This window comes from Argopecten irradians, chromosome 16, assembly GCF_041381155.1.
Source record: "Argopecten irradians isolate NY chromosome 16, Ai_NY, whole genome shotgun sequence".
Taxonomy (NCBI): Eukaryota; Metazoa; Mollusca; class Bivalvia; order Pectinida; family Pectinidae; genus Argopecten; species Argopecten irradians.
In genome coordinates this window covers 17,069,030-17,096,749 of record NC_091149.1, presented here as the reverse complement: position 1 = coordinate 17,096,749, position 27,720 = coordinate 17,069,030, and the positions used below count along the sequence as shown (strand labels likewise).

General features: G+C 35.5%; 1 protein-coding gene across 1 annotated transcript; it reads left to right on the top strand.

Annotated features, from left to right (window-relative positions):
- Nucleotides 1–27,353, top strand: LOC138310046 (ficolin-3-like). The gene is made up of 5 exons (XM_069251194.1): nucleotides 1–349; nucleotides 16,611–16,726; nucleotides 18,209–18,305; nucleotides 21,613–21,783; nucleotides 25,409–27,353. Exons 1-5 carry the CDS (start codon nucleotides 1–3, stop codon nucleotides 25,657–25,659), a joined length of 984 nt encoding a protein of 327 aa, XP_069107295.1. The 3' UTR covers nucleotides 25,660–27,353.
- Nucleotides 27,354–27,720: the final 367 nt, after the last annotated feature.

The window sequence follows — 27,720 nt, the reverse complement described above, 5'->3', positions numbered from 1 at the left end:
ATGGATGGATTAGAGATAAACTCAAATGCAAGGAACGTAAACCCCGTATTTGTATGTTATATTATGACAACGGTTCTTCAATTTAGTTTGGCGGCAATTACCGAAAATAAGTTTAAAGTCGTTATGAAGACAATTATTCAGAATCATGCTGGATTTTTGATAACGACGTCGACTTGGAGTACGAAGGTTGGGTGTGCTTCGTCTTGTGATAATACCCCGACATGCCTGTCGTTTTCCTACGAACCAGCTAACGGGGAATGTAAGATATACAGTAACGAGGTGTGCTACAGAGATGATGGTGTGACTTCATCAACGATCACCTACTACACAAAAGTAATCAACTTCGCCAGTAAGTGTTTATGGTTATTTAGTTTCGGTAAAGTTCTTTGATTTAAATGTTTTTAAATGTCAAATATGATTTGAATGTTGAAAAACCATAGTTTCCTAATGCTTTAAATGTATATATTTCATTGGTTTGTTTTGATTAAATGAACGTCCTATTAACAGCCAGGGTCATGTGATAACGGCCTCCCATGTAGTGTGATGAGTGTGTGAAGTGCTTGGTGCGTGTTTACTTTTTTCTATATTTCTTTTTTTTTCTATTACCATGGAAACGTAGCCAACCAAATTACTGCTTCCTTTTGTTTCCTGGATATAACTCAAATACTTCAATGCAGTCCCATGAAGTACATATATACATCAGTTTAGTGCCCTAGTTGTGCTTTTTCCTATTGCGGATCTTCCATTTTTCAGTTTTACAATACTCATATAGTGAATTTGGACAACTCAGTTCGACATACGAGATACAAATTATACAATGCACATAATAAGATATTAGAGCTTTTGTTATGTTTTATTGTGTCAATTATGATATATCTCTGAAAAATTCAAATTTTTGTTTACCAACATAACACTTGAACTATCTTTGGTCATTAAAACTTATTATTTCCCGTTTGCTACATACATATCGTCATTCTGTATTATTTTATTGTTTTTTTTTACCTTATGCAAGGACAATGCCAAACTTAAATACATGTAAAGTTATATTTTCATTTTGATATACATTTGTATTTTGGGTCATTGCGATTTGTAAGGACGGCCTCTCGTGTATGCGGTGTCCAGCGTGTATGTAGTGTATGATGCGTGTTTTTGGAGACTGCGGTAAATTCATGTTTTGTCGTCTTGTATGGTGGAAATGTTGCCATTTTTGTAGTGCTATATCACTGAAACATGCCGCCGAAGACAACAAGCAACACACCTCGCCCGGTCACATTATACTGACAATGAGTTAACCAGTCGTCCCATTTTATAATTACCTTATTGCTGAGCGCTAAGCAGGAACAGAAACTACAACTATTATAGACTTTGGTGTGTCTCGGCAATGTGACAGAACCCAGAGCCTACCTCACAGGGGCGAGCGCTCAACAATAGGAAAAAAGTGAGACGGTGTAAAGGGAAATGTTAGGAAGAAGATAAAAGATAAGATCCAAGATTTAGCCGTCTTTAAGATCATTCAATAGGGGCAGGATGCACAATTCTAACGCCCTACCTGCAGGTCAGTGTTTGTACTGAGTCGTACTATGTTTATTTATATTTATGCAATTATCTCTACCTCGTGGTAATGTGAACTTACCTGACTTTATATACAAATTGAAAACATTCGGTACTGGAATATTAGGACTTTCACTATAGGTTATCAATGGGGCCAACCTACGTCACCGGAAGTGATATCGGTCACACAAAAACAATGACAAACGCCCGCTTCAAGATGAAAATCGGCTGAAATTATGACATAAAAGCAATGCATTTTGTAAACCTATCGTGCGTCAAAGACAGTGTATTATTAGAGACTCTGTGAAATTATTAGATATCGTCAAACTAGCTCAGATTATGCAAACACCTCGACACAATATTTTCCGACAGCAGGGATATCGGTCACATTTTATTCACTAAAACGTGGTTGAATTGCAAATAAATAAATTTGGCTGCCACAAAACTGTCCCGTTTACTAATATGTAATATATGACTGTCGGAGGAAAATATTTCATTCATTATATCTGCTAGTGGAGAATCATATACGATGTTTAATTAGAAATTATGAAAGTGATATCGGTCACACTTAGAACTTTAGGGGTAACGGTCACATCCAAAGTTAAGAAAACTGTGGATAAGACGCCAAAATACTTTTATTGAATTTATCTGATCTTGAAAGACGACTTTTTAACCCCCAATCAGCAAATGGTTAACGAGCTATTGAAATCGCTTTTCGTCTATTGCTCGTCATCCGTCCGTCTTTTTTTCCACAGCGTGGCTATTGGTCACATTTTATTTTATATCAAGTGTATTTTTTAACTTTACTGTGATTTACTGATATAAAATACCTTATATTTCAAGTAGTAGCTATCGTATCCGATGTAAACAAAAGGAAAAGCACACTGATCTATAAGCTACAGAAATACGTGAATACATGATACACAGGATCACTGAGGGTTTTTAGCTGATAGCGTTAATACAGTTCTACATGTCAGTTCACTAATAATTTCTCCACAGACTTAACACACAATAACGATTGAAAAGGTACTAAGAATATAACTTAACAACAATAGCACAAATGATTATATGCAAACAAATTATAAAAGCAAATCAGTTGATAACATGCAAGAGGGCCAAGAGATATCGTGACGTTTACCATTGGATTTACAAATCGGTCAATTTAACATGTTGGTCCAATATCTTTAACGCTTCATGTTGAATTAACAGATGTCCAGTTGGCATTCATACTCCCCTAATTGTCAATTGAATGCAATTTAATGAATATAATATATTTTCATTTGATAACACTTATATGATAACATCCCAAGATATTTATATCTATAAAAAAATCAATATTGTCAAGGACGAAACAGCCATTTTCTGTGATCGATGGCACAAAAATTATGACATCACATAAAAATAAGCGGATAGCAGGTCATGCAACCCTAAATGTAAAATGCGCTTAGTAAGTATACATATTAGGGTTGCAGTGAAAAAGTAAATATATGTATATATATGAATGCTATAAAGCACCGTGGTAGTCAAATAATTTCAAGATAGCCAAATATTCATTATTTTGAAATCTTATCTGTCTCAAAAAATGAGCATTAATAAATACAATCCTATGTTAAAAATGATTATCAAAATGTCTATATCGAACAAGATATTTGATAATTGTATGTCTATATGGTAACGAACTTCAAGTTGTCGATTACCGCGTTTTCCAATTGGTGCATTATGCACAACAAGAGTAAAGAGAGCGATACAAGGTTCATTAAGTATTAAGCTCAAATGTTGAATTTGAACCACAGCAACAAGTCCATCTATTAGAATCCAGAAAGATGACTTTCTAAACATGAAATTTGAAAAAGATCCTTAATACTCTCTGGCAAATACATGTAACGGTATCGAAATAAATCGATTTCGGATTGATTCCGAAATATATTATACATAACTGGATCTACATATGAACCCCCTCCAGTACTTTCAGAGAAATAACAGAAATAAAAGAAGGACGGATGACGAGCAATGGGGGAAAGGCTATTTTTATAGCTCGCCAGCCATTTAAAAGATCAATTCAATAAAAATATTTTGACGGGGTATCTATTGGAGTTGCATGAATGCGTAAATAACGACTACATGTACAATGATGTAATATTCAGTTTTCGCAACTTTGGATGTGACCGTTACCCCTAAAGTTCTAAGTGTGACCGACATCACTTTCATAATTTCTATTTAAGAACCGTCTATGTTTCTCTACAAGCAGATATAATGAATGAAATATTTTCTTTCAACACTCATATATTACATATTAGTAAACGGGACGGTTTTGTGACAGCAAAATTTATTTATTTACAACTTTTAACGTTTTAGTGAATAAAATGTGACCGATATCCCTGCTGTCGAAAAATATTGTGTCGAGGTGTTTGCATTATCTGAGCTAGTTTGACCATATTTAATAGCTTCATAGAATCTCTAACAATACACTGTCTTTGACGCACGATAGGTTTAGAACATGCATTGCATTTATGTCATAATTTCAGCCGATGTTCATCTTTAAGCGGGCGTTTCTTCATTGTTTTTGTGTACCCGATATCACTTCCGGTGACGTAGGTTGTCCCCATTGGTTATAATGACATCCACGCTGTCTTCACCGCGCTATGTCATACAGTATGGGAAATTACAATATGCAATGCTCATGTTTTTTACTACAAAGCCTCCAAATAATTAATATGCTCATCCATTAGCAAAGCATTTTCAAGAAATAAGTGAAACGTTTCAAAAAAAGATAAATAATTCAACATGTAAACGTGATTAGCTGCCTGCACTAGAATACATTATTAGACTGCAAATGTACTGTTCGCCCGTTGTCAGTATAATGTGACCACAGGGACTTGTAACGTAGGTTGTGAGAAAGTCTGCTGTGTATACATATGTACTATATACTATATAAAAGGACAAGGGAACCAACGACTCGCTTGGAAGAGGTACACCTGCCTCTACAAAAGTCGCCCGTATTCCGTCAAACATGGATAAATATGTACATATTTAATACCAATATATTCTTAAATAAATTTTCGACATGGAAAACACAACTTCAAACACGAAATAATATATTAACATACCTTTAATTCACTACGAACGTGGAAAATGCAGTCAGATATCCTCACTGTCGTTTTGCCTGTCCAGTAAAATCTAGGTCAGAAGCATTCATATTCCCTTGTAACAAATTTTGTATGCATTCATTTCACTTTCTGGTGATATTTTCCCATTGCAAATACAAATAGGCTATCTCTGATAACTCTTTCATTAATCCAATCCAACAGCTAACCGATGAATCACACTTTTTTATCTAACACTCGACTCTTGTTCGTATAATCCGCCATATTGTAATTGATGATGGGTACCTTTTTCGTGTACTCGCCCTTACCCGATACTGCAGTGAAATTCTGTACTCAGACTCTGTATAAATTAAGTTTCACTGTTAAGGTTCTTAGAAGAACCTTTATTTCAGATGCATGTATCATAAATTGAAGAATCTAACTTAAATTGAGGCTCTTATGTTGTACTTGACCGTTATCACATTGATAGTGTAGCTTTTAGTGTACAGACACCGGGTATATGGTGTTTTTAGTCCGGGTCCGGGTATGGGGTACACAATATCCACACAAACGTGTTTAACCTAGATTTCAGTGGACATGCAAAACGACATCGGTGATAGCTGACTGCATTTTCCACGTTCATAGTGAAATAAAGGTATGTTAATATATTATTTCGTGTTTGAAGTTGTGTTTTCCATGTCGAAAATTTATTTAAGAATATATTGGTATTAAATATGTACATATTTATCCATGTTTGACGGAATACGGACGACTTTTGTAGAGGCAGGTGTACCTCTTCCAAGCGAGTCGTTGGTTCCCTTGTCCTTTTATATAGTATATAGTACATATGTATACACAGCAGACTTTCTCACAACCTACGTTATAAGTCCCTGTGAATGTGACCAGGTGGAAAGTGTTGCCTGGTGTCTTCGCCGGCATGCCTCAGTGATATAGCACTTTAAAAAGGTCACCAGTTCCACTATACAAGTGGACACAACATGAATATACCACAGTCTCCCAGGACACGCGCCTCGTACAACATACACGCATCACAACGCATACATGGGGAGGACGTCCTTACATAACCATGGCTGGTGGTAGGACGTAAATTAATCATTCAAACAAATGAATCACTGTCAGCCACAGACTTGATCTAGTAAAATAAGTATACTTGTAATGATATAACGTACGCGTTATATGCAAAATATACAAAGGACCATGTGGTGAATTACTAGTACTTGCATTTATCCAGATATTGATTAGCATATTGAATCATTGGTGGAGATGGGCGAAACTCCGAGAAATTTCGCATAGACTACCTCAATCAGATCACTTGAGCACATAATGTAAGGGTCTTACTAAGAGTGGAAGAGAACTGGAGTGACTGGAGAAAATCAATCATATCCTGTCTTGCAGATAACCCCTGACTTTTTTAAGTTTTAAGGAATATACAGTGACATGACCTACAATTATAGTAATGACTATTTATGACTTTTTCAACTAAAACAGTGTTTTGTTTTATTTTATTCATCACTTTCTTTACTTCACAGATTTTGTCTTTCTTATTCATTAACAGTATATTTTTACAATATAATACTCATCAATAAAGTATGAAACCCTAGAATGAATTTGCATTCGGTTTGCCTGCATGGATGAGCTATTAAATTTCACGAGTTTCCTGTTCGGTATTTGCATCATAATGTGGCCGGGTGTGTTGTTTGGTGTCTTCGGTGGCATGCTTTAGTGATATAGCACTATAGAAAGGGCAGTAGTTCCGCTATACATGAAGACACAACACGGAGATACCGCAGTCTCCCAAACGCGCACTTCATACACACTACAAACAACATACATAGGAGGCCGTCCTGATATGGTTGCTAATAAAACGTAAATGTAATAAACCAGCCCAAATCATTCCTAATCGGACTATATGGAAGTCTTATATGTACATGTTCGTCACATATATGCGAGGATTAGATTCCTACTCTATTCACAGGATATTTTCTATGTGAATCTTGCTTTATTCACAGTATTTCCTCTGAGTGAACAGCATTTCTGAGCATTCAATCATATGTCAGATATGATCTAAAACATTAAAAAATATATTGAGAAGTGGCTTCCTCTTTTTTAATAGCTGCAATCACAACCCTGTATTTAACAAAGATTTCAGTACAGGTTGTGTCGATGTTCCAATCTGATTGAAATAAAGATCCTTATAACCACTCCGTTCAATAGAACGTAGTGATAAACAGGATATGTATTTTAATCAGATTGGTCGATGTTCATCACTAAAAACCACTACAATCTACTATATTTCAATTCTCACTGAAACTACTTAAAATCTGTTTCATTTGCAGATAGGACAGATATCTACAATTTTTTTAACCAATCATATAATTTGACGATGTTTTTTCCCTGATTTCCCAGTTGTGTGAAAGTGTTGGCATTGAATGATGCGTTATATGAAATTGATAAACATTTCCGAAATACGCTGGTGTACAGCTGGCTGGCGAACTATATCGTGATTTTTATGGCGCGATATACAAAATGCGATTTTAATATCTTTCATATGTGTAGAAAGATAACATACCAGTATCATCGATAACATTATCATGTTTTAGAAGAAAATTCGAATATTTAGATAACACATATCGAATTTCAGTAAAACTTACCTCACAAAAATGACATTAGTCAGGGAGAAAGCATGATATCGGCTTTATTCTAAAATAAATAGTCCCGATTCATATATCGTCTACTTCCTATGATGTCGGACAACAGCGTTCAAAACTTAACTTGACAAAAAAGAACGCTGGTCGGGGTCACCTATGTAAGCGCTTTTGACAAGACGACAAAATACAAGGTAGACCACTACTGTATATCTGTTTTGTTTGTAATTTCAATGTTTACAGAATCAATAACCACCGAAAATCATTTAAATATCTTCATTATGTATTCAAAATACCAAGCATTCATGAAGACATATTAAAAATATTAGATATTTTGCCAGAGAGTAGATCGTAAAATAGCGGATGTCATTTCCAGCGTGATGTCATAATCGACCATAATTTTATATGACTGGTGGCAAACAACACAGTGTATGAACGGAGTTGTATAGTATTTTTTTTTAATTTTGTAGTTGCGAGTCTGTATAGCGGTACTCGGTCACTTGCTAGTAAGACAAATGAAACAACGGATAGGGGATATTTTTTGCCAATTTTATTTATTCGATACAATTTTGCTGTAATCTAAAGTTATAAACGGCTTCATGGATAGCAATTTGAACTACCAGTGACTAATGAAATTTTGAGTGTTAACCAGCATTAACATTTCAGACACTTTTCGTGAGTTGATCTGCTGTTCATCACCGAAGAATTGAGACACCCGCCTAATATTTTGCAATATTTAAGGTATTCTGTCTGGCTTTCATCATTTCAAGCACCATCACATGTTTATAAATGAATCCAACAATATAAAACACATAAATACATATTAATGGACACAATATCTTTGACTCAATCGTATTTTGAAGCTGTAGGATTATCAGTTAAAATTGTACATGTATAGTCACTTGCATTGTTTTGAAACTGCGATGTATACTTACTTGCGAGAGCACTTGTATAGTCGCTTGTTATAAAGAGGAAATATATTCCGATGACGTCTATAATGCTAAACATATTTGTAGTAACGAATAATACAGACATTTGGTGTTTTACTGACCCGTATACCATGCCTGTTTTCATTTTTCCTGCTTCGATACTCACAAGTGACGATACAAAAAGCAACTAATGATTATACTATACACTTCCGTTCATACACTGTGAACAAGACATGTTTTCTTTCTTTTACATGAACGTTTTCATATCATTTTGTATTTAAATATTTAGATATGTGTGAATATATGATATCAAATTTTATTTATTTCATCACACCTAACTATTTTTAATATTTTTTGAAATAAAAATCACGATCATAGGTACAGTAACTTGACGTGATCACGATATGTAACGGCCTTTTTCACTTTTGGCCTTGAGTTGAGCGTTCGCCCCTGTGAGGAAGGCTCTGGGTTCTGTCCCCTGGCCGAGACACACCAAAGTCTATAAAAGTGGTAGTTTCTGCTCCTGCTTAGCGCTCCGCAAACGGGGAGTGGGACGACTGCTTCGCCCGTTGTCAGTATAATGTGACCTGGTGGGGTATGTTGCTTGGTGTCTTCGGCGGCATGCTTCAGTGATATAGCACTTCAAAAAGGGCAACAGTTCCACTATACAAGAAGACACAACATGAATATACCAGTCTCCCGAAACACGCACCTCATACATGGGAGGCCGTCCTTACATGACCATAGCTGTTAATAGGACGTTAATTAATCAAACAAACAAACAATTGGCTGTTTTTTGTTATAAAATTGATTATAATTCGATAGAACTGTTATTAAACTTAACTGTTGTGAGGTAAGGATTATTTAGATAACTAAAAATCATACATTAAATACAACGTATTTACCCTTAATCAGCTGTTGAACTTTTAAAAAACATGCTAAAGGCTACATAAACCACTAGAACATTTTCGTTCCCATCACGTTACGGTGACTCTCCATTTTGAATCGAAGCTGGAGACAACCTTATCACAAAGTCTAGACAGTGTCCTTCCGCATTTTCGTTGGACCATTTTTGCAATCATTTCTAAATATATTGTAAATGTTTCTTGTTTCATCTGGATTATTTTGTTAATAAAGTTGTTGCTAAATAAATGTATGACAAATTGTAATATTTGCGCTATTTATTTTAATTAGTTGTATTCTAGTGACGCACTAACTTCTAACGTCTGTCGTTGGCACAAGCCTAGCGACTCGCAAAACTTTTTTTTATAAAAATTAACAAAAATCTAATACGATATAATTGAAATATAATGATTTAATCTTGCTTTGGTTGATTCCATGGACAAAAGAATTGAATTGTTCTTGAAACAAATTCAATATGACCTGCTCCACTGTTCATTCAATTTTTTTCGAGAGCAACTCAATTCATCACCCCATGAAATCGACCAGAGCAACATACAATCCCTATATAACACCAGTTAACAATGCTTGCAAGATGTACATTAAATTGAATTACAAATGTAGTCCTGAATGTAATAGAGCATTTCCTCAACCTGTCCATTATTATATAATATAGAGAATGGATATTACTGTGCCTACAGAGCGAGGTACAATCCGTTCTCTCTAATATTGGATAGGTTGAGGAATTTATCCTTCTTAAAACCCAGAATACCACTACCCACCTTGCGTACCCTGTCTGAGAAATGGGACATCCCACTTCAGGTATTGCACAGGTGTTCACTCACCTGTGAAAGGCCATGGGCTAGGAGGGTCCCACATGCACCCCCCCCCCAAACCTCCGAACCAATATTTTTCTGAACCCTTATGACCCACTGATCACAAATCAAAATGTTAACATTGCATAAGTTGGGATGAACTTCCGGTTATGACGTCATCAAGATGGCCGCCATCTCGAATTTGACTAAAAATTGAAAAATAGTTATAACATTGACATTTTTCAACCGAAGTATACAAATGAGGTATCAAAATGACCACAATAGAACAACAAACACATATCAGGACCAAAACATCCAATATATGTAGTGATTTCTACGCAAGAAATGAAAAAAAATTGATATTAAGCTCAAAAATGGTGTTTTTTCGGCAAATTTTTCATTTTTGGCTTGACGCAGCAAAAATGTTTCCCAACAGCAAACTATTATTTCTAATAAGATTTTTGACCACCTATCAATCAGTTTAAGCAACAAAAACAACAAAAACCAATGTTAACATCGTATAAGTTCCGGTTATTACGTCATCAAGATGGCCACCACCTCGAATTTCACTGAAAAATGCAAAATAGTCATAACACTGATATTTTTAAACTGATGTAGACAAATGAGGTATCAAAATGACCAGAAAAGAACAACAAATACATTTCAGGACCAAATAATCAATATATGTAGTGATTTGTACGCAAAAAAATGAAAAAAATAAGATTTTTAACTCATAAATGGTGATTTTTCAGCAAATTTTTCATATTTGGCTTGACGCAGCAAAAATGTTTCCCAACAACAAATTATTACTCGTAATCAGTTATTTAAACTCCTATCAATCAGTAAAAACAACAACAACAACAACAACAACAACAAAAAATATAGAAATGCAAAAAAGAATTATTGTTATACCCTCATTTGTGTAGATTAGCAGCGTCTCAAAAATAATTATTATAGCACAACGCCTACTGATAGCGTAACAAATGTAACCTAAGCTAAGCTTGTGTTTCCGTTAATATCATTAACAGTTCCCAAAACGTTTGTGTCTTTGAAAATGAGTAGATTCATTGTTTATTCCCTATGCATACCATAAGCAAAATGTCGGATGGTTACTACAGTGTCACATATGTCTTTCACTGGTTCTCAATGATAACCATTATCAATGTGCGTGCTTTCTCGCCTCACTGCACTATCCACTGAAGAGACTCGGCATATCTGGTAGCTGGCACATGCAGTCCGAATCAGAGTAATCGAGATATCAGTATCCAATTCGTTGAAAGTCAGAGCGTCGTCTTCGATGTCGATGAGCTGATGTGACACTACATTGCCAGTGTTGTTCTAGCCTGTCATCTTTTATGAGCCATCCATGGTCAGAGTTCATATCAGGAACAACAGGTTCAGGGATGTGGGATCTCTTTCATATTCTAACATATCGTACGTATATGCTGTTTCAGACTTCTCCGGCATAATGGAAATTACACCAGATCCACATTCTTCCAATGGTGGAATTAGTTCTCCTTAGCGCATAGCTCCATTATTCGTATGAAGTACTATTCATCAATCTTGTGGACCCTCGTGCAACCATAAATGGCACAGGTGATACCATCGAGGTCATTAATGAGACCATAAATGTTAAATGCTTTTCATTGGTCTGAATTTTCCCAGTCCCTTGAAGGTGCTGGTTGTGTCACATTTGGTGTATGCGTAAAGAGAACATTGAAGACTCTCCAGTAAAAAGTTCTCTACAGTGCTTTCAAGACTTGGCAAAGAGTGAAACTTCACTGCATACCTCATCTATGACCTCAAAGAATCCAACTGTGCCACCTACGGTCACTGAGGTTCACAAGAATGGGGAATTGTGCTTCATACGAATTAAGGAGAACCAACCCAATCCTCCGCAGAATTTTGATCTGGTGTCTTTTCCATAATGCCGGGGAAGTCTGAAACATCATATACGATATGTGAATCTAGGTGAAACTAGGTTGGAGACAGGAAGAGCTCCAACATCCCTGAATCCGATGTTTCTGATATTAAATCATGGACGGTTGACAAGTTAGAACCACGATGGTAACCCGGTAATGTAATGTCACATCAGGACATCGAAATCGAAGACGACACTCTGGCGAGAAAGCACGCACAATGAAAATGATTATCATTAAGAACTAGTGAAAGAAATTTGTGACACTGTAGTAACCATCTTATATTTCCTTACGTTATACACAGGAAATAAACAATGGATGTGCTCATTCTAATAGACACAACACGTTTCGAAAAGTGTCATGGTATTTACAGAATTTTAATTTGATACCCTATAGCTATTAGTTGGCATTTTGCTGTAGTAATTTAGTTTGAGAGGCTGCTAGTCTACAATATTTCGAACATGAAAATGGATTATTTTGAAGTCCTACATAGATATTCAGCCAATTTTAAATTTAAATTTGTTAAGATATAAATCGTCAATAGCCAATGTTATATTCAGGAAATTCCAGGACACCAGGAAACTGTAGTGTCAGTGGTTTGGAAAAAAATAACAATCATATGCCGCATCCGGTGATGTTTTGTAAACCAAATGATGGTATAACAATTCTCTTTTGCATTTCTATATATTTTTGTTGTTGTTGTTGTTGTTTTAACTGATTGATAAGATGTCAAATAATTGATTACGAATAATAATTTGTTGTTTGGAAACAATATTGCTGCGTCAAGCCAAATATGAAAAAAATGCTGAAAAATTACCATTTTTGAGCTTAAAATCGTATTTTCATTTCCTGCGTTCAAATTACTACATATATTGGATTATTTGGTCCTGACATGTATTTGTTGTTCTATTGTGGTCATTTTGATACCTCATTTGTCTACTTCAGTCGAAAAATGTCAATGTTATGACTATTTTGCATTTTTCAGTGAAATTCGAGATGTTGGCCATTTTGATGACGTCATAACCGGATTTTATACGATGTTAACATTGGTTTTTGTTGTTTTTGTTGCTTAAACTGATTGATAAGTGGTCAAAAAACTTATTAGAAATAATAGTTTGCTGTTGGGAAACATTTTTGCTGCGTCAAGCCAAATATGAAAAATTTGCTGAAAAATCACCATTTTTGAGCTTGAAATCAGATTTTTTCATTTCCTGCGTAGAAATCACTTCATATATTGGATGTTTTGGTCCTGAAATGTGTTTGTTGTTCTATTGTGGTCATTTTTATACCTCATTTGTATACTTCAGTTGAAAAATGTCAATGTTATGACTATTTTTCAATTTTTAGTGAAATTCGAGATGGCGGCCATCTTGATGACGTCATAACCGGAAGTTCATCCCAACTTATGCAATGTTAACATTTTGATTTGTGATCAGTGGGTCATAAGGGTTCAGAAAAATATTGGTTCGGAGGTTTGGGGGGGGGGGGGGGGGGGTGCATGTGGGACCCTCCTAGCCCATGGCCTATCACCTGTGAAAAATAAAGGACTTACAGTGTTTAGATGCATGCACAATTATTTTTTTAACTTTTGGAGATACAACAGTTTTTTGAACATATCGGATAATGATATATAATCCTTACTCAGTCATCATGTAGGGATGTACTCAGCTGTGATTCAGATGACATACGTTCTAACTAAATAATTGTTTGCCTGTTTTTGGTGACCATTTTATTCCCACAAGGACAGATGTATGGTCTACTTTTACATCATATACATACAAGCAAGGTGAGTTTTCCCTATAATTTAAACATTATTTTTCACAAACGACCATGCGCATGTTAGATATATATTAAAAAAAACCTATCTGATTACTAAGGTAGTATTGCATGGATATACAGTAAAAACTGTATAATACGACACCATGTAGGAGCGACTTGTATGGTCAGATGAGACAGGGTGTAAAAAGTCATTTATCCCACCTCAGTCAAGAATCTTGAATTTCTATTCCTCGTCAGATACAAGTTTTTTTTAGACTCAACTTGTCTAAACTACTAAACTGTGTAACAAATAATAATGCAAGATTCTTATTTGGATTTTTTAAAATTTCATAACAGTGACAGCTAGGAAAGGAAGTAATCATTTTGATGGAGCAGTGAACATTAATGTGAAATTTTTAATATTCTGGTTGGTTCAATAAACTTGTTTGGTTTTCCTTACAACAGCGGTTTTTTTTTTCATTGTTAAAAATAGACTGTACGTTATTTTCCCGACTGTCCATCATTTTGGGGAAAAATGGACAGTGGCCCCACAAAATGGACGGCGAGTTACATAATTGACTCGTAGGTGTCCATTATTTAATATAATGGTCATATGCAACAAAAGACAATTTACTAGTTGGGTTTTTATTCGCAGTACATGTACATAATGTATCATAATATGTGACTTGTCAAATGACAGCTAAATCATTAAACATCATTGAAAAATACCGCGGTGTTTAAATGCATGCATTGCGTATTGTCTAAACATACATTTGTACATGTCCATGTGTTAAATCATTTGAATTAACATGTCCCTGGATCTACAAAGAAAATAATGATCGCACATTACAATATTTGATACAATATTGAATTACGGCAATGTGTGAATTAGATGTTTCAAATACTCGCTGTGTAGACAAATACCAGCACGATTTGATCATATTAGCCAGAAGGAAATCGTTAACAAACACATTTGCGCTTACGCTAGTTACCTGGATCGGCACGTGCAGGTCATGTGGACGTCGGTCACGTGATACGATTGGGAATTGCGACAAAACCCGAAGGTACTGAACATAGCGGTGATTGAAGGCGCTTTATTCAAAACCAAAAATATATGATCCCTAGATCCCGGCTCTCTTATAGAACGACATATGCTTTCGGGGAGCTAAATCATCAAGTTACATTACCATGTTAAAATATCAAATGTTTAAGCGACATATCGTTACATTGAAATGACCATGACATATAACTATATTTATAACGTTATGTATTGTCAAGTACGTAACTTTTGTAACTGGAAAAATGCTATTTCGGTTGCTTGTTTCAATAGATACTAAATACCATTTGTCCATGGTGTAAATATAATTATATAAAATCGCATGGTTAGGCATGCCATGTCACAACATTCACGAATGTTCTACTGTTTAGTAGCTTAGTGTTAGGATTACAACAGATACTTATTAACAATACATGGACTGCTCTTTTGTTTTAATTACAAAACGTATACATAGGGCAATGATTGGTTGTTCGATTAATGTAATGTCCTAATAGTCGCCCCCAATGCAATTACAAGTTATTTAATCAGACATCATTGCCGCCGACAATATCAACTTTTTACCTACTATAGAATGTGGTTTATTTTCATTATTTATGTCTTAATTTGCTATTTTAGAAAACCAACATTCATTGTAAATTTGTTTTCGTCCTCAGTAACAATAGATAGTATCTGGACTTCGTGTTTTGCTCCACTGGTAAATGTTCTTTTATATTGAATAACGTTGAATTGGCTCACTCATCTCATTGGATAAATTTACAAATTTAAAACAACCACACTTTGTAACCTCATATCCGGATTTGACAATGTTCAGTGTACAACTACCTATTGTGGCTGATTAAATTATCATTTGTACAGTTTCCATTTATTATACATGACTTTTTACACTCATAATTTATAACTTAAACCAAGTTAGTGCTCAAAGCTAAGTAAAAATAGAACGACATTAATATGTGTTTCTGTTTATCAAACGGCCTCTCATTTGACCTTCGAGGTTGAGCGCTCGCCCCTGTAAGGCAGGCTCTGGGTTTTGTCACCTAGACGATACACTAAATAGTCTATAAAAGTAGTTGTTTCTGCTCCAGCTTAGCGTTAAGCATACATGGAGTGGTACGACTGGGTCGCCTGTTGTCAGTATAACATAACCGGGTAGGGTGTGTATCTTGGTTTTTTCGGCGACTATAAAAAGGGCAACACTTCTACTCAACAAAAAGACACAACATGAACAAACACGCATCACACTGCATAAATAGAAGGCCGTCCTTACATGACTGTGGCTGTTAACAGGATGTTAAATCAAACAAATAACTAATGATCGGTGTCTTGCTTCAGTAATACAACACTATAAAAAGGCAACAGTTCCACTATGCAAGAAGACACAACATGAATATACCGTTTCCCATAACACGCTCCAGGCACTTCCAAGTCTATGTTGAAAGAATGTATACTCATTTATTCAGGCGTCGTTGTGTTACTGTTTTGAACGCCCATGATGGTCACACCCGGTTTTGATGTGTGGGACTTATGAATTTGACCCTCTTCACATTAGATGCCCCCGTACAGTGATACCTTTCTTTTTGTTCTCAGTTTAAGTAGCATATGATTAATTCACTTAAACGATTATTAAACTAGTTTATAACGACCAAAGTGGCCTAACAATATATTAACAATTTCTGGCAGTGCTTTTTATTTTGTCAGATTGTCTCTTTTATCGATGAAGTAATTTTTTTAACTGAAAACCGTCACGTCTTAGAATTAACAGGTGATTATTTAGGAACACGTTGTCTGTTACCGAGACTTGTGTATTCCAATACGGTAAGCTGTAATTCATTTCAGCCAATACTGTTGTCACGTCATTTCCTCACCCTCCCATATTTTCGTCACGTCATTTTACATAATTAATTGTTCCATAACAATGGTTTTGCTTTGTTTCAGATCTTGACAACTGTGGGGATATCCCGACAACTCACTGTTCTGGTGTCTACACCCTTGCCCTCAGTACTAACGTTGATGTTTACTGTGATATGGATACAGCCGGTGGACCATGGACGGTAACGTTTTTCTATGTTTAGTTTTTGACTCGAAACAACCTTAGGAAAAGGGTAAAAGAATTTACAATATGGGGATTCCTTTACATCGCAACCAGTCAAAAGTCCTGATTGGATTTTAAACACTTTTGATCAGAAGCATTCTTAGGAGATAAAAAAAAATTAGTCTATAAAATTCTTGAGAAAAAGACCACTTTTCGAATTGAAGAGGCTAGAGTTAATAGAGAGACAGAGTCTCAAGTGACCTATTCTAATCGCCTTTAGTCCTCGGCTTTCGGCGTCCGTTGTGCGTCGTTTGTCCATAAAGAATTTACATTTTCGATTCTTACTCCAAAACCGCTCAAGCGAATTCTAAGAAATTTTGCACAAACCGTCTACGGCATAAGGCAAAGCAAAAGTGTTATTTATATGGTCCTCACCTCCCAGGAGGGGGCTGTGGTAGGGGCCAAAAGGGGTAAAATTTACTAACATTTCAAAAAATTCTAGAAATGGTAGAATTAAATATTCATCATAGTCGGAAAGGTCTTAAGATCCTTTACAAAAATCGTTAATTTAAAGACTCTGGGGTCTCGCATTTCCCCCTTAGGAGGGGTTCAAGTTTACTGTAATCTATATAAGGAAGACACATTTTATAGCATCATTTGGTCATTTGTAATAGGAAATGGGTCTAATTTGGCCAGAGATGGCCGTTTAATTTTCAGACACCCAGGGGCCTGGTGGGTTGAGCCAAAGGGGTCAAATAGGCTAAAACTTTAAAATCTTCTATTGAAATTCTGGAAATGGTAGAATCAAATACTATTGATGGAAAGGTCTTAAGATCCTTTACCAACATTTGTGAACTATATGACCCTGAGGTCTCACATTTTTGCCTGGTGAGGGGGTCAAATTTACTAAAGTAAATATATCGAAACATATTTTTTTTTGAATTATTTGTAATAGGAAATTAAATAGTTTATTTATTAAATTAATTATGATAACAATATTTACACCTTAAGCAAATTATTGGATAGCAATTAGATATTAAAAGTTCACGATAGTCCAGTCTGACATGATATATTATAATGTCAAATAACTACCCTGTGTTAGTACTCAGGTGACCATCAAGGCCTCTTGCATCATTACAGAAGAAAAAAAACTTTATACTTCTCCTAAAGATGTGTCCGAGTGCTTACATAGCCAAACAATTATTTTTAGCTGCAATAATAGAAATTATATTATTTAAGATTATAACAATTTAGTTTCTTTATTCGTTTCTATTTTATTTTTATTTATAATTTTACAGGGAGGGGGTGGGGGTGGGAGCTGTCAATAGCGCGCACATCATACAAATAATCGGCCCATAAGTTTGCATAGCTAGTATCTATTTTACTTTAATTTTTTTTGTTCTGAAGGGTGTATATAATTAATTTTCTTAGCAGTCTGCAACAGATGAATTTTATGCTTCTTGCGATGGTTTACTAAGTATTTTATAACTCCCATTTCCAGGTTTTCGCAAACAGATTTGATGGCTCAGTTGATTTTTACAGAGGATGGAGTGAATACAAAAATGGATTTGGAAATTTGACCGGCGAGTTCTGGCTAGGTATTTAAGTAGCAAATTGACGCACAGATGCATATACCAATTTCAGATGAAATCTTATTTTCTAAATTAGTATATTGATGATTTCCCAAACTCCACCACCTCTGTATACACCCCCCCCCTAAACACTTACTTATATATGATAAGCAGATAATATACCATCCCTTGACAGATGACAGATGTCGGATATGTTTGTTTAGGAAGACTAATATTTGCTCGAATGACCTTTTAATAAATCTGTAGAAACTATATTTTACGTTCATTATCAGATTATTCATGCTGATCAGAACCTGAAATATCTTTATCCCATAGCTACAACCTATATTTTGGACAATTGCAACGTTAAAATCAAACATTTTGTCCGTCATCTTCGAATCGTTGCGTCGTCATTATTTCCTACGCGTAGTGACATGTCCATTTTTGTATTTTTTTAACGTCCTATTTACAGGCAGGATCATACTATTACATAGTGAAACTTAATGGATGTATGGTCGATTATGTGATAAAGATTATAAGACTCTTTCATATGTGTGTATGAAGGACAGGGATAGTCTACCCGAGGGTCACAGAATGTTGTGAAACCCGAGGCTTGCCATTTTGTGATCCCGAAGGTAGAGTATATCTATCCTTCATATCCACGTATGAAAGAGTAATTTTTACTCATACCTTAAAGTGTTATTATCTCCCGCCCAACGAAGTTGGCGCGCGGGGGATATAAAAATGGTTTCCGTCGTCTGTCCGTCCGTACGAATGGTTTCCGGAGCACAACTCTAAAACGAGTAGAGATGTTTACACGAAACTTTATAGACACATTGGTCTTATGGTCTAGTAGTGCCTTTTGCTATATTTAGGTTTTCATCTTTTGCACTTTTTCTGTAACCATGGAAACATTGCTGAAAATATCATATCTTTGTACCAGGTTCGTTTCCGCAGCATAACTGGAAAACCGGTTGAGATATATGCACGGAACTCTATAGGCACATTGTTCTTATGGTCTAGTAGTGCCTTTTGCTATTTTTAGGTTTTCATTTTTTGCACTTTTTCCGTAACCATGGAAACATTGCTGAAAATATTATATTTTTGTACCAGGTTCGTTCTCTAAAACCAGAAGAGATATTTCCACGAAACTTCATAAACACATTGGTCTTATGGTCTAGAAGTGCCTTTTGCTATTTTAAGGTTTTCACTTTTTGTACTTTTTTCTGTAACCATGAAAACATTGCTAAAAATGGCAGATTTTTGTGTAAGAATCGTTTCCGGAGCACAACTCTAAAACCAGCAGAGATATTGCTATGAAACTTCATAGACACATTGTTCTTATGGTGTAGTAGTGCCTTTTTGCTATTTTTAGGTTTTCATTTTTTTTGCATTTTTTCCGTAACCATGGAAACATTGCTGAAAATATCATATTTTTGTACCAGGTTCGTTTTCGCAGCATAACTGGAAAACGGTTGAGATATATGCACGGAACTCCATAGGCACATTAGTCTTATGGTCTAGTAGTGCCTTTTGCTATTTTAAGGTTTTCACTTTTTGTACTTTTTTTCTGTAACCATGAAAACATTGCTAAAAATGGCAGATTTTTGTGTAAGAATCGTTTCCGGAGCACAACTCTAAAACCAGCAGAGATATTGCTATGAAACTTCATAGACACATTGTTCTTATAAAACGTTGAGTATAGCACGGAACTATAGGCACATAGTCTATGGTCTAGAAGTCCTTTGCTATTTTAGGTTTCACTTTTGTTTTTCTGTAACCAGAAACATGCTGAAAGCATTTTAGTGTGCCATTTCGTTTATGGTCATAGCTTGAGCATTTCAACATGAAACATGCTGAAAATATTATTTGTACCAGGTTCGTTCTCTAAACCAGAAGAGATATTTCCACGAAACTTCATAAACACATTGGTCTATGGTCTAGAATGCCTTTTGCTATTTAAGGTTTCACTTTTTGACTTTTTCTGTAACATGAAAACATTGCTAAAATGGCAGATTTTTGTGTAAGAATCGTTTCCGGAGCACAACTCTAAACGCAGAGATATTGCTATGAAACTTCATAGACACATTGTTCTTATGGTGTAGTAGTGCCTTTTTGCTATTTTTAGGTTTTCATTTTTTGCACTTTTTCCGTAACCATGGAAACATTGCTGAAAATATCATATTTTTGTACCAGGTTCGTTTCCGCTGCATAACTGGAAAACCGGTTGAGATATATGCACGGAACTCCATAGGCGCATTAGTCTTATGGTCTAGTAGTGCCTTTTGCTATTTTAAGGTTTTCACTTTTATGTACTTTTTTTCTGTAACCATGGTAACATTGCTGAAAATGGCAGATTTTTGTGTAAGATTCGTTTCCGGAGCACAACTCTAAAACCAGCAGAGATATTGCTATGAAACTTCATAGACACATTGTTCTTATGGTGTAGTAGTGCCTTTTTGCTATTTTTAGGTTTTCATTTTTTGCACTTTTTCCGTAACCATGTAACTTCATAGACACATTTTATGTAGGACTTCAAATTTTGTATTATGCTTTACTTTTTATTTAATATGCATGCATTAAAACTCAGATATATCAAACTCAATTACTATGAACATTCACTTAATTCCTATGTTACTCGTCGCTGTTTAAAACAAATCCAAAATCGCACTGTTAGCTGCTGATCTTTGTTAAAGCTAAGATCAATTCTGGTATTTTTCAAAGAAGCAAATGTTTTCAAAGTTGGTTTCACTTTGTTAAAAAAAACATAAATATGTTTTGTATATATTCTTCAATTGCAGTTGGGTTTTAAAATACTTTCCCTATACTCTTACTAGCATATAAAATTAATGCATTAATTGATTTAGCTCTCCATTGGCGGGGGATCTGAATGACTATGTCCTTATTGCAATTTTACTACTATAATTTTCAACCATTTTGAAATAAATCCGAAAAACTCGTGACTGTAAGTCAATTCCCATACATGAAAATTACGTGATATTTACAATGCAAATCCCATTGTTTGTAACTTTTTAAGTAAATCCAGTCTAGTTTTTTAAAACAATGATAAAATTGTACCGTAAAAAACCAGTAAATTCGTTAACGCGGTGGCGTCATGATGTCATGAGGCTTAATTGCATTGGAAGCCATGTAATACAGCTTCAGGCGACATGAGTGCATTTCCCTGAAACAGCCAGTATCACACGTGTAGGTATTAAATAAAAATATTTATATTCCAAACCAACTTGAAAGCGATTAGTTCTAAGCTAAGCAGGTGTTGTTTTTCCTTTTTCATAAAAGTTTATTATTATTATTACATACTTTTTGAATTCAGGTTTCGACAGATTAAGAATCGTTTTGTCTGCTCAAAGTATGAAGCTTCGGATAGCCATGGAAGGATATGAGGGAACCTCGAGATATGTTGAATACAGTACATTCGCAATAGCTGACGAGGAATCAAAATATACACTAACAGTAGATACATTCAACTCACCAGACGGGCTGTGTAGGTATCAGCTATTAAATTCAACTTTCATTTATGTTCTTAATACAGTTGTATTTGTTATACTTATATATATATGTATTGTCCGATTGATATACTGCATTAATTTTGGCGAGTTGGTAAGGCTTAACATTTTATACACAACCGAGGACAGACTCGCCCATATGCATTATCTTTTATTTCTGAGTGTCTGTATGTTGTCAAAGACTGCAGTGTATTCGTGTTGTGTCTCATTGTGATAGTGCTAGCTCAATGAACCATGTCATAACTAAACACCCCATCCATATTTCATTGATAATTACACAATAGGATTGCATGGACTTTTTGAAAACAGATAGTGTACTTTATTTCTCGTGGTGGTTAGTACACGAATTTAAAAAATAAGAAATAGTTTACAAATATCTATTGCCCATTACTATGCACTTTATTTGATTATAAAACTTAAGGAAGAAACACTGATTTTCCCATAGAGAACATGTAAGGAGAGATTTAATGTTTTAAGGAATGACCGACCTTCACCCCGTCTCCCCAATCCATCGATGTGTCTTCAATGCATCAAGATAACATTAAGCCTACAATGTATATGCTTAATACTTCAAAGTTAATGGTATAACTTGATACTGCTTCACTTTTGGCCTTCTGTTTGGCGCTCGCCCCTGTGAGATAGGCTCTGGCTCCTGTCCCCTGGCCGAGACACACCATAGTCTATAAAAGTGGTAGTATCTGCTCCTGCTTACCGCTCATCATACAAGGCGTGCACGAATGATTCAGTTGTCAGTATAATGTGACCGGTGGAGTGTGTTGCTTGGTGTCTTCGGCAGCATGCTTCAGTGATACAGCACTATAAAAGGGGCAAGTGTTCCACTACACAAGAACACACAACACAAATATACCGCAGTCTCCCAAAATGCACGTGGTACATTACATAAACGATATACACTGATACATGAGAAGCCGGTCTTACATGACTCTGGCTGTTAATAGGACGTATATATACCCTTAATGCAGTAACTGACTTTATTAAGCCATGTCCTGAGTAGCACTAAGTACTCTTGAGTGGAATTGTTATCACTTTTGCAGTATGTTGCTGTATAGATGATAGTCAATCTATGAATGGAACTTATTTCGTCTTTCTCAAGGATAATCAGCAAGACCATTATCTATAAAGTGTCGCATTTATCTCCTTCATTTATAGAAAAGGCCGTTCACATCTGATCTTTGCTGTTGAAATCTCAGTTTCCTATATAAACGGATTTATTTTATCAATTTAAAGATGCTCCACCGCCGACAGTTTTAATTTTAATGACTTATTTTAATCATTTGAACATTAATTGGTGTTTAATCGTGTATATGTATGCCTAGTTAACACAGAAAATAATAAAGAATTATTTATTTCGCCTTTGGTACATGCGCAATCAGTACTTCATTCCATACAGGATATATTGTCACGGATTTTTTTCGGGAAGCAAATAATTATTTTTCATATTTTTAACTTGAAGTAAAATTAGAAGCTAAAACTTTTCAATGGTGGTAATGGTGTAAAGTAAGTAACATTTGTAACTGAAGAAAAATACTAAATCGTCTGCTCCCGTTTTTTCTAGTGCAAAAATACCATTTGTCAGAGGTGGAGCATCTTTAATGTACACAACTGACTGATCGGCACTTTATATACGTAGCAACATAGGAACGAGGTGTGCTGTTCGGTGTCTTTGGCGATATATGACAATGAGATAACACTATAAAATTGGCAGATGTTTCGCTGTTAAAAGCATTTACAACACAATCATACAACAGTCACATGAAATACACATGATAACTCGGTTTGTTTAGGTTTCATTAGCTTGACGGCCTATTCATATGTTAGTTTGAAATTTACGTCCTATTTACAGCCAGGGTCATGTAATGATGGCCTCTTATGTATACGGTGCGTTTGCCCGTAAAAAAGGCGTGGTGCGTTCTTTTGGATACTGCGGCATATTCGTTGTGTGTCTTATTTGGAACTATTGCTCATTTCATAGTGCTGTGTCACCATGACACCAAACAACACACCCCACCCGGTCACATTATACTGAACACGGGCAAACCAGTGTAGCGCTAAGCTTACTGGGAGTCTTATTTGCATTCAGTGTTATTTATGGTCGTGATGGGTTTTTGGTGTTGGAGAAAAACCGGAGTACTGGATAAGAAATATTGGCTAGCAGTCAATAGCTGGTAACTACCTCACATGGGATTCCAACTCGCGACAAGATATGAAGGGCTTTTGATATTATGCTAGGAACTGAGGAAGCTTTAGAAACCAATCAACTAACCACCAGCTTAAAGCCAACAATGCAAGTTAAGAAATTAAAAATATATATATTGATTTTTTTTCTTCTGTGTCTGAGACATCCACTTGGTATGGCAGCGTCGTATCCAAGGAAGTGGCAGCCATTTTTATTTTACTATGCTAAGTAACCTTCACTGACCATCCTCATATAAAGCACGGGACTTGACACATGTGCGTCATTCTAAACATATCTTGTCACGGATACACATGCCAGGATATTGCAAATAACAATGTAAAATGAAAAATAAACACAGCGCTCACCTGAAAAGGTTTCATTAAAGTTATATGTGCCACATTTTTCATAGTCACGAATCAAGAAGAGCTTTTAATATGTTATTCAGCTCCAAAAGTTACCAACATTTTGAGAATTACAATACTTTCAATGTATAGGTTTTAGTATTACAAGTACAAAAGAGAGCTGAAAATGATTTTTGGCAGTACTGCCAAAAATCATTATAAGTTCATACGGTCAGACCATGAAGCCATATTGTTGTCTACAATTTCTTTGCACATTTTTACAGTATTACTAGTAATTGTAAAGTGATTACTGAAGGTATGTCTCCATCTAAACGTGTATAAGGCGTAAAAAAACAAGAATTTCACAGTGCATAACCTATGTGTTCCAACTAACGTTTATAAGGCATTATATATGTTTTTCTGTCCTTTTGAATGATTTTCACAGCTTTATTTATTAAAACTTATGGTTTTAAATAGATATTTGAAGAAAAAATACCATGTCCAAATTTTCGGCCAGTTACGGCAGATATAACTTTAAAGTAAAAGATGAATGTGTTGTCAGCTATATCCCAAATTATGCCCAATACGAGCCAATAAAACACTCCAATAAATACTAGGCTTTACATGTACATTGACACGTGAGTGTGTCCTTGATAAACCTTGAGATATGTGGACGGATTATTGTTTGGATTTCTATTCACTTGTGCTGAAATTGTATTTTGACAAACATCTAAATGACAGCTTAGAGGAGCTGACATGTTTTCTTGCTAAAACAAGCCCCATTTGGTTTTACAGGTGATGGCTTTGTTTACCTGTTTGTAGGTGATATGGACTGCTAGGTGTATATGTACATGAATGAGCGCATGTGTGTCGAATCATGCGCTCCATATAGGGGTCGGGGAGTCGTCGGAATGAAAAACAAAAATGGCTCTTCTAAACAGGGGAATGTCTCATAAAGGATTGTTGAAGTATACGTTTTTTAAAAAGGAAATAACTTAAATCCTTTTTACTTGCATTTTCAGCTTTAATATATTTAACAGTCATTTCATATTTGTTGGATTCCAGATAATCGTCTTTCATACCACAATGGACGGCATTTCTCAACTTTCGATAGCGATAATGACAGTAATGGGAATGGTAACTGCGCCGAGATTGCACACGGGGCATGGTGGTATGTTAGGTGTATGGACGCTAACCTGTTCGGCAAATATACGGCGGAACCTCTATATCGTTCAATGCATTGGCAAAGGTTTTTCGAAGCACAAACTATTTATACCCCTGTTGCGGCAATGAGGATGATGTTGATCGAACTATAGGACCGCTGACTATGAAGCTGATGGCACAATAAGGGCGTGCATACGTTATTGATCAAATTATAGGAACAAAGGAGATGGTGTTGATGAAACTATAGGGGACGTGATTATGTTATTGATAACAATATAGGAGTAATGGAGATGAAGTTAAAAGGGATATGAATACGTTATTGATCAAATTATAGAAGCAATGGAGATGGTGTTGATGAAACTGTAGGGGGCGTGGATACGTTATTGATCAAATTATAGGAGCAATGGAGATGGTGTTGATGAAACTATAGGGGGCGTGAATATGTTATTGATCAAATTATATGTGCAAATTATAGAAGCAATGGAGATGGTGTTGATGAAACTATAGGGGGCGTGAATACGTTAATGATCAAATTATAGGAGCAATGGAGATGGTGTTGATGAAACTATAGGGGGCATGAATATGTTATTGATCAAATTATATGTGCAATAGAAGTGGTTTTGATGAAAATATGGGGGACATGAGCAATGGAGATGGTGTTAATGAAACTATAGGGGACGTGAAAATGTTATTGATCAAATTATACGAGCAATGGAGATGCTGTTTATGAAAGTATAGGGGGCGTGAATATATTATTGATCAAATTTTAGGAGCAATGGAGAAGGTGTTGATGAAATTATAGGGGGCGCGAATATGTTATTGATCAAATTATAGGAGCAATGAAGATGGTTTTGATGAAATTATAGGGGAATATTCTATTGAGAACACTATTAAAGCAATGGAGATGGTGTTGATGAAACTATAGATTCATTGTTAAAGGGGAAATGACAACAGACGTGCCCTGTATGTGGTATGTTGCGTGTATGTAGTGCGAGGTGCATATTTTGGGAGACTTCATGTTGTGTCTTCTTGTGTAGTGGAACACTTGCATGCTTTACAGTGCTGTACATAACTGATCCAAAGAAACACATCCCAACCGGTCACATTATACTTATACTGATAACGGGAAAACCAGTCGTGTGGAAATAGCGCGTATAACTATAGAGGCAATGCAGATGATGCTCATCAAACTACAGCATGTTTGCACATACCGTATTTGCCGCAATTACCGTCCTGGGAAATTAAAATTCAACAAAAAGGACGCTTATCAGTGAAACGAAATGCACATTGTGGACGAAAATGTGAGTCATTTTAACTCATTCTGTACTCATTACACATTAGTCTGTAAAGTAAATGTGTCTATGTCTGTTAACCTATGATACACATTATTATGTCATGATTCTCATGTAAAAGTTCATGCAATGTGGGATACAATTTTGATGTTAGAGCCGTCACATGTTATAGAACATCGTTAAATCCATGTGATGGGAGTATTTACACAGCCTTAATTCCTTCTCCAGAAAAGGGGAGGGGCGCTGATTACTGTGAATATCTGTAAAAAGGTTATGACGTTCAACTTAGTATAGTTTGAACGAAACATCATTTTTAAATGTAACGTTACCAAAAATGGAAATAACTTTTTAACATGCAAAGTTCGAATAGAAAAATGTTGTTGTTGTTGCGTGTATGTTGTGGGAGGTGCGTGTTTCGGGAGACTGCGGTATATTCATGTTGTGTCTTCTTGTATATTGGAACTATTGTCCTTTTTATAATAACACACTGCATACATGATCGCAGCTATAAATAGGACGTTATTTAATCAAACAAGCAAACAAATTGTTGTTGACTGGAGAACAATTGTAATTATTGTATTCACAATATATATTTCTACGTGATATGTAGTATGTGTAAACTTACATAGTACAAATGCTGAAACAATAAAATAAGTCCATTATCAGCGAATCTGTCTTGTGTTCTTTTCTGTCCTTATTATAATAATACACTACTCTGCAAATTCATAACATATAATATGTTAAATTCTTGTCGTTATGTCCACCCCTGGACAAAGCAGACCGACTGTAGGATTTTAGTGAGATAACAGATAAAAAGGTACTTTTGTTATTTTTTCTTGGATTTGTCTTACGTGCTTTGAACAGCCATTTCAGGACGACATTCTACCTATGTAATGTGATAAGAATGTGAAAAAACACATT

Excerpts from the sequence above, each read along its gene's own strand:
- LOC138310046 (XM_069251194.1), top strand. The coding sequence starts at position 1 with ATGGATGGATTAGAGATAAACTCAAATGCAAGGAACGTAAACCCCGTA. Across the intron at positions 350-16,610 it reads AAAAGTAATCAACTTCGCCA|ATCTTGACAACTGTGGGGAT; the intron begins GTAAGTGTTTAT and ends GCTTTGTTTCAG. Across the intron at positions 18,306-21,612 it reads GACCGGCGAGTTCTGGCTAG|GTTTCGACAGATTAAGAATC; the intron begins GTATTTAAGTAG and ends TTTTGAATTCAG.